The 8646-nt window shown below is 49.8% G+C and overlaps 2 protein-coding genes across 2 annotated transcripts in view; both read right to left on the minus strand.

The window, feature by feature from the left end:
* LOC136952080 (protein jagged-1-like) overlaps nt 1-2849 on the minus strand; it is a 17370-nt gene extending 14521 nt beyond the window's left edge. Inside the window, exon 1 of the mRNA XM_067246757.1 lies at nt 2840-2849. Coding sequence (XP_067102858.1) covers nt 2840-2849 — 10 coding nt within the window. The remainder of the gene's footprint in view (nt 1-2839) is intronic.
* A 1805-nt stretch (nt 2850-4654) lies between these two features.
* LOC136952081 (protein jagged-1-like) lies at nt 4655-8286 on the minus strand. Its single transcript, XM_067246758.1, has 2 exons — nt 8133-8286; nt 4655-4993 (listed from the first exon to the last, which is right to left on the minus strand). The coding sequence occupies exons 1-2, from the start codon at nt 8274-8276 to the stop codon at nt 4655-4657; spliced, it is 483 nt and encodes a 160-aa protein (XP_067102859.1). The 5' UTR covers nt 8277-8286.
* Between the last annotated feature and the right edge of the window lie 360 nt (nt 8287-8646).

The raw sequence follows: 8646 nt of genomic DNA on the forward strand, positions 1-8646 counted from the left end.
CACCTGCACAACCACTTACAAGGATGTGCACCCTAACTGTTTGTCACACGCACACAAACACACAGAAACACTCACACACACACACATATAGTCTCTACAGTATCTTCAAGGTGATCGTGTAAAGCTGGCTCCTCCTTCAGTCCCTGCCTATAATAGAAACAGTCTTTTCAATCCAATTTGCACACAAATGAAATCATTAAAACTCTGCGTCCCCGGGACTTTTGCCCTCAGGGTTATTAACTTATCTCTCAAAAACACAAGCTGGAAACCATAATGGAATTCAATTTCTTTGTGTGTCATGATAAAAGTGTGTCTGAGACTGCGTACTAATTCACGTACAGTGTGTCCAAGGGGAAGGGCACTGAAAGGGTCGCTACTGTGTGTGTGTGGGTGTGTGTGTGTGAATACCCCAGTATCAGCACACAGGTATTTGAGTACGAGTAAGAGTCACCGTGGTTACAAAAGAGACGGAAACACAAAGGCTAGGAGAGAAAGAGAGTGAAAGAGAGAAGCGGAAAAGAAAGAAGGCTCTAACTGGGCTCTCTGTCTGCCTCTCTCCTCCTATACCTCCCCAGGACTGGGACTCTCTGTCTGCCTCTCTCCTCCTATATCTCCCCAGGACTGGGACTCCCACCTGGTTGGAATGCACAGGTAACCTAGCATTGTATGTGTGTGAACGAGAAAGAGAGAGAGAGAGACACAGAGAGAGGGGAGGACGAAGGAGAGGGGAAAAGAGAGGGAGAGAGGAAGGGAGAAAGTGAGAGAATGGGACGGGGGGGAAGGGAAAGAGGGAGGGAGAGCGAGAGAGGAAGGAAGGAATAGAGAGAGAGAGAGAGAGAGAGAAAGAGTGAGAGAGAGAGAGAGAGAGAGAGAGAGAGAGAGAGAGAGAGAGAGAGAGAGAGAGAGAGCTAAAGAGAGAAAGAGGGTCAGCTGTGTGGTAGATTGTAACCGAGCAAAACAAGCAACGATTAGTTTAATGTTGCCGAACAAACAAAGTAGCTAAGCAACAACTCAGTACAATACAAGATGACAGCTCTGCCATGACTTGGTCATATGAGAACAATTACAGAGGGATCAACACAAGGATCAACACAAGGATCAACACAAGTGCACACGGCAGAGCGAAGGTTATCAAGCGTCACAGCTGGATCACACATTTACATTCACTTTGCATCTCAGTCCTCATTTTCCAGCCAGGCTCTCCCAAGATATGTGCCAACAGTCCCACACTGACACACAGACCATAATAATCAGCCAGCCAGGCAGGTCCGTAACTAGGGCCTGGAACCTTCTGGAATCATGAGACTGGGTCTGATAGATCTTTGGCCTCTGACTGATAGCTACTGGTACCAGAGTTCTCACAAGTCTAGGCCAGTGTGTGTGTGTGCGTGTGTGTGTGTGTCGTTTAACTGACTTATCCCTTATCTCTGTACACTGTAGCTGCATAGCAGTACCGGTTGTTCCTATCAACACAAAACAGGGATCAGGGATCTCTTTAAGGAAATGAGAACAAGAAGTAAATGGTGGAACACGAAGACAGTCACGCACACACAAACACACACACACACACAGACACAGTTACACAAACACAAACAAACACGCACGCACAGACACAGTTACACGCACACAAACGCACACAGTTACACACCCGTATGTGACTACGTGTGTGTTCGTCTGTGTGTGTGTGTGTGTGTGTGTGTGTGTGTGTGTGTGTGTGTGTGTGTGTGTGTGTGTGTGTAAGAGAGAACCTGACCCTGTTTAGGACACAGGCTCAGGGGGATGGAAGGCTGACGGGAGATCAAGAGACCTGGACCCTAATCCATTCAGTTCAACTCAACAGTGTTTATACAGCGCAACTCTAAAAGTCATTTGTCACAGGACTTACGCTGACAAATGACAATGCCTGAACCCTCTCTATTTGAAACCAGCCTGGAGCGACAGACAGGAGAAAAGAGCCGACAGAACCGCGGGAAGGGTTAATTGTGAACCAGAACCACGTATAGAACCCACGGTGCAGAGGAACCCAAGTCTTTCAACTGCATCTCTGAGCCTCTGTGATCGCCAGCTGGCCTCTTCCAGCACCCTCACACATTCTGGATTCATTCATCTCTTCACTGACTCATTCATAAACTCCACAAGATAAACTCTCTTCAGAACAAAGGCAGGCAGGCAGGCAGGCATGCCGTTCTCCAGCCACATAGCTTCCCACAAATACACATACAGAAACAGACTATTGCTTTTTATGTAAGGAGATTACCTCATAGATACAGGCGCTTTGATCTGTTCTATCTATTCCCAGACCGTGCACGGTCTGTGCTGGGGACTGAGGTCAAACTACAGCCAAATCCCCGAGCCCAACCACGGGGCTGGAGTCAGACAATGAGGAAATCGAATGCACACTACTTACTAACACATGCTCCTGCTTTGACAAAGACACATACACACACACACAGACAGACAGACATCCACACACACACCGACATACACACACATCCACACAGACAGACATCCACACACACACAGACATCCACACACATCCACACACACACACACACAGACAGACATCCACACACACACAGACATCCACACACATACACACACACACACACACACACAGACAGACATCCACACACACACACACACACACAGACAGACATCCACACACACACAGACATACACACACACACACACACAGACACAGACATCCACACACACACACACACACACACAGACAGACATCCACACATGCAAACATTCTCATTTCCCCCTGAAGAGATTAGAGGGAGAGAAAGAGAGCATGAGAATGGAGGAGTGCGGGCTGTGGATGGAGGGAGCTCACCTTTCCTCATAATGACTGTGCTCACCTGTTCATCCCCTCACCTGGGGCAGAGGGATCAGAATACTGCCCCAGCCCTCCCCCTTACCCCACCCCCACCCCCGCCCCGCCCCACCTCCCCCCTCCCTCCCAGAGATGGACAGATAATGTGAGTCTTTCAGCTGTGGTTTCCACCATAGAAATGCATTCATGCTGGCTCTATGTGTTGTGGTGCTCCCCCCTCACACACCCCCAGCCCAGCCCAGCCCACTCTCTGGCCCGGCCCTGAAACTGATCCATATAGGCTTTCTGACTGGAAACTTTCTCACACTCATACCTGCCACTCACACACCTCCCCGTCGTGGAGGAAAGAAGTGACAATGTGTATGAAGACACACACACACACATACACACACACACACACACACACAAACACACACACAAGGAAGCAGATAACTGTCTTTAGGACACACACCGTCACAGGTAGATGGGCCAATAATGATCAAAATGAGGTCACCATATCACACTGCAATTTTCTGGTGCTGGACTGTTTGAATGCATGTATGAGAGTGTGTGTGCGTGTGTGTGTGTTTGTGTGTGTGTGTGTTTGTGTGTGTGTGTGTGTGGCTGCATGTGTGTGTGTGTGTGCCAGGTCCCTGAAGCAAGGACCCCCAGACCTGTGTACAGTGCTGGGCCAGCTGGTGAGCTTGACCAGACTTAGTCCCAGTCCTCCTCTAAATCTCCACCAGGGCTTTGCACAATATTAAAATGCTACACAGCACGGACATAATTAAAACCATACATGCACTAGCTTTCTCTTGGCCATTTTTATAATGCTTTCATTATGAAGAACCATTCAACCTCAGAGAGGTCACAAAGTATGCCAGACAATAACAAAATCAAGAGATTACCAATAGTCACTGAGACAGTAAACAAAGAAGCAAACAAATGCTCAGATTTCCGGAAAGCAGAGTGGACCAGTGCTCCTGGTCTTGCCAAGTCATTTTATCGGGCCCTACTTCTTCACAGACAGACATTAATAGAAGCAAAAAGCCAGAGAAACATCTCTAATGGGTTTAGTGGATGTGAGATCGTTGAGAAAATTAGTGGTCCTCTCTGCTAAAAGCTTTCAATCCCCCCCCCCTTCCCCACAACCCCCTCGCTGCCCTGTGCAGATGTCTGACCTGCAACCAACGCCCCGCTGCCCCCCCTCCCTACACACACACGCAAGCACATGCACACCCGTCATGCACACATACACACCCTACCTGAGCTCCCTTGTGAACATCTCAGAGCTCCAGAACAGAGACACATGAAGCAGCATGTGTGCAGCTGTGAGCTCCCTCCTCCAGAGCCTGCAGCCTCTCCTCTGCATGTCCAGAGGGCTTGTCCCCCGTCCCCCCATCCCGCGCCCCCCCCATCCCCCCCGTCCCCCCGTCCCCCCCGCCCCCCCATCCTCCACCCCCAGCCCCCCATCAAGGCCTCTAGACAAGCCATATTCCTCCACACGGATATTTGTTATTTCTTCCTCTCCTCTTCCTGCTCTCTTAGCAAAGGCGAAGAGCAGGGGGATATCGACTCGTCTATCTGGAGCTGTCTTGGCCACCGATGTCCTAATGGGCAATTAATAGGTCTGCTCTTTAATGAAGACACGAGTCGTAGCAGTCAGTTGGCTGGCTGGCCGGCCAGACAACCAGGCGGGCAGACTCCATGTAAGATACAGAGACTGATCGATAAAGAGGAGGGGAGGAGGGCTTTTACAAGGCTCAAGTACAAAACTGTGTTGCGGCATAACATCCCAAACCACAAACTGGACTACAACAGGAGGTGGGACAGGACTCAGGTACTTACCGGCCACGCGTATTTAAAGGGGATGACGATGTGTCCGACATCCCCCCCTCCCCCTCCTCCCCCGTCGTGTCCTCTGTGGCGGATCAGCTGCGTGTTGCTGCCCAGGATCCCGGTGCTGCCCGAGCCAAAGGTGCAGGATCCAGTGGGGGCCACGCGAGCCTGATACTCCTTCAAACAGGCGTGGAAGAAGGTGTCACACTGGTCCCTCAGAGAGCAGCGCTGCCCACCGCTGGCTTGGAGGTCGCAGCACTGCCCGTTCATCAGCAGGCCTTGGGGGTTCTGAAAGTGATGGATCTGTAGCTCGAACATGCCCACCGCCTGCACAGCCTGGGGGGAGACAAGGGGGACAGACGGACAGAGGGGTCAGATGGCCGAGTGGTTAGGGAGTCGGGCTATTAATCAGAAGGTTGCCGGTTCGATTCCTGGCGATGTCAAATGACGTTGTGTCCTTGGGCAAGGCACTTCACCCTACTTTCCTCGGGGGGAATGTCCCTGTACTTACTGCAAGTCACTCTGAATAAGAGCATCTGCTAAATTACTAAATGTAGACTTAGGAACCACACTGTAGAGAGATGTACCACACACACAAGCTGGAGGAAGACAAGGTGGAAAGACACAGTAGAAAGAGACACCTCACAGTGTCAGACATCAGTAGAGAAATTATAAAGACATGACGTACCTCATAAAGACATTGAGACTTTGTTTGTTTCACGTTACAGTCAAAGTTTCTAGGAATATGAACTGAACCCAACGGTTGTTCATGTCATACTTTGAGAGTTTTCCTCCTGAGGTGGTGAGTCTCTCCTTTCATGGCAGCTCTGGGAAGGGTTATCTCTAAGAATCTAGGACTATCAGGCCCCCACCCTTGACATTGAGTTGACATTGATTCTCACCACTATCTAATTCATATGGACTGACCCCCCAACCACACACACGTACGTTAAACGCTCAAATACACGCACTTCTCAGAGATCAGTTTCTCGATACTCCTGTTCATCTCACGTTATCTTTCTAGATCATCCCCCTCTCTCTCTCACTCGTTCTTATTTATCCTCCTCCCTCTCTTTGTCTCCTCTGCCATCCACTCCCCTATGTCACATCCTCCTTTCACCTCTCCATCCAGCTCCTTTCTTCTGTTCTCTGTATCCGCTCCCTCTTTTCCCTCCCTCTCTCCCCAGGGAGGTGTGCAAACACAGGCTCTTTCTCTCCTCCCCTTCACGTCTGTGTCGATCTGGGAACGGTTGTTCACTTTTGCCCTCTGTCACCCTCTCTGCAGCCGCTCCTCTTCAAAAAATGGTAGCAGTTCTCTTTGTCATCTTTCACACTTCCAGAGTGCTACGGACACGGGGTTGTTAAAGCTAACAAGCTAACAAGCCCCAAAGAGAGAATCAAACAATATCACGGAAGGTGTGTGTGTCCATGTGTGTGTGTTCATGAGCACAATATTCCACCACTGTGGGCACACCAATTGTTTCTGCTCTCAAAGAGCCCCGTCCTCATCTATAAATAAGCTACCCCATTCCTATAGGATCAAAGTCAAGCTATAATAAATGACTTTAATAACGTTGCTCACTCTGCAAGGACTAAGACCCAAGCTACAACCTGACCATGGCCCAAGTTACAACCTGATGTAAACCATGTGACCTCAACCTGCGTGAGAGATCGGCCTTTCAGCCAGGCCCTTTGTTGGTGCTGGCCCTGGGTCCCTCCGCCGCCCCTCTCCTGGACGGTCTTACTCCCCAACATCAAAAGGCCTGTGGAGATACAGCGCCACTCATCACCCTCCATCCTCCTTTCTTCCTCTCCTCTTTCCCCCCCTCTCTCCACCATTCCAGGAATACCTGTGTTTCAGCAGCGCTCCAGGGACAGGACCTGCAGGAGAGCCACGGTTATTAGATCCTCATTAGAACCCAAACACCGGGCTTGACCACACCCTGACCACAACCTGACCACAACCTCAACACTGGAGCCTCCTTGGGCTACTCACGCTGACTAAAGGCTATTCACATGAAGCCTGCTTAGTAAATGACTTAAAAAAGACATGTTCATCAATGTATATTACCTGCTAGAAGAAAATAAAACTGCATCAATGCTCCACTGATTTCCTACATTATAAATGGGCCATGGTACAGTAGCTAGACTTTTTTTACATACTGCAGTGCAGGGGAAGGTAGGCTTCTAGTGGTCTGTCAAGCAAGAGAGAGACAGGGAGAAAGGGAGAGAGAGAGAGACAGAGACACAGAGAGAGAGAGAGAGAGAGAGAGAGAGAGAGAGAGAGAGGCAGAGGCAGAGACAGAGGCAGAGACAGAGAGAGAGGCAGAGACAGAGAGAGAGACAGAGACAGAGACAGAGACAGAGACAGAGAGAGAGAGAGAGAGAGAGAGAGAGAGAGAGAGAGAGAGAGAGAGAGAGAGAGAGAGAGAGAGAGAGAGAGAGAGAGAGAGAGAGGAGATGTGGAGCTGACTGTATGTTCACACGCCCTCAGTGTTTCTCTATTATGCCCCCTGTCCCAACACACACCCCTAACCCATACAGAATACACTCCAAACATAGACCCCTGTGGAAAAGCAGGACACACACACACACATACAGACCATGCTCTCCTCCTGGTCTGATGTTGCCCCAGCTGTGGGAGCTCTGTCAGCCCATCTGGGTGACCTAACCAGGCCAGTGTACCTGCAGACAGGCAGTTTGGACTGGAGCAGGGGGCACCTTGACTCCTCTGCCCGCCAGCCTCTACAAGCCGTGTGTATAGTCAATACATGGTTGTGGAACTTAACTTGAATGTGTTGAAGTGTGTTAGAAGTCATCGTTCATAATGGGCTTCTTGAAAACTCGTATTATAAGCAAATCATCATTATGGTACAGGCCAATGTGTGACTATTTACTGAGAACAAGTATTCAACAAAGGCTGTAACAAGGTGGCATCTGGCGTTAAACACTCAATAAACAACATTTGATGTAATAAATCAGTATTCTAAACTGATGTAGCCTATTGTTATAGCTCATTAGCATTCAATTATGACGACTGCGTTTTAAATTTTTCTGCCAAAATAGACCAACACGGAATATGCTGTTTTATCACAATGACACAATAGTGCAGTTACACAAAAATTAGGTGGAAAAAGCTGAGACTTCGCGGAGAACAATACCGTAAAAATCACGTTTTCGCGGGGTGTCGGGCATCGATTTTACAGAGAAAGGATATACGCCCATTGAGCAACAAGTGCATAGCCTCGTGCACACAAGCCCAACATCAGGTAGGCCAGCTGAAGTGCCATATTATTACACAGGCGCAGTAGCCTACGTGGGGACGTATTGGCAAATTAAGGACAAAAATTAAGGAGCAACGTTCACAACGTTACTGTTTTCATTAGGCTGTGAGGGGGATGAATACACCGCCAATAACAGTCAAAGAAGGGTTAACGAGCCCTCCGAAAATAGATCTTAATTAGTGGCGGCTTACCTGTGGTTGCAGTGCAAGGATGACGAGAAGAATCACAGTCCACGGCTGGCCCCGGTCCCGATTCATCTCAGTCCTCGCGCTGCTCCCTGCTCCTCCACTCTTACGACCAACCGGGTTTCGCCCGTGCGCTCTTTCTCTACCCATATCAACGTCACGGGTTCGAGGACTTATAACGACGCGATGTCCCAGATATCCCTTCTTGGCCTCAGCTATCAGAACGCCAGTTCATCGTGTTGGACGTAGAAAGCATATCCTACACGGACTGTATGGACTGTTACCCGCCGTGAGTAGGCTGACACCTGCCCGCCAGCCACTACAAGCTTCTGGTACTGGCGCTTCTCCCACTTGGTGCGGTGTCCAGGGTGGGTATCCACGGGGGGGGGGGGGGGGGGGGGGGGGAACACTCCCACAGCCACACACCCACAGCCACACACCAGCTCGATCTTCCTTCCACCTGCCGTTAAGAAGCTTTGAATGTCCGTCTGCTGGCTCACTGAGCTCTCATCCCTATTAC

Source organism: Osmerus mordax, chromosome 11 (genome assembly GCF_038355195.1).
Source record: "Osmerus mordax isolate fOsmMor3 chromosome 11, fOsmMor3.pri, whole genome shotgun sequence".
Taxonomy (NCBI): domain Eukaryota; kingdom Metazoa; phylum Chordata; class Actinopteri; order Osmeriformes; family Osmeridae; genus Osmerus; species Osmerus mordax.

Coding starts and splice junctions, on each gene's coding strand:
- LOC136952081 (XM_067246758.1), bottom strand. CDS start 8,276: ATGGGTAGAGAAAGAGCGCACGGGCGAAACCCGGTTGGTCGTAAGAGT. Junction 4,994..8,132: donor TCCTTGCACTGCAACCACAG/GTAAGCCGCCAC, acceptor GTCTCCCCCCAG/GCTGTGCAGGCGGTGGGCAT.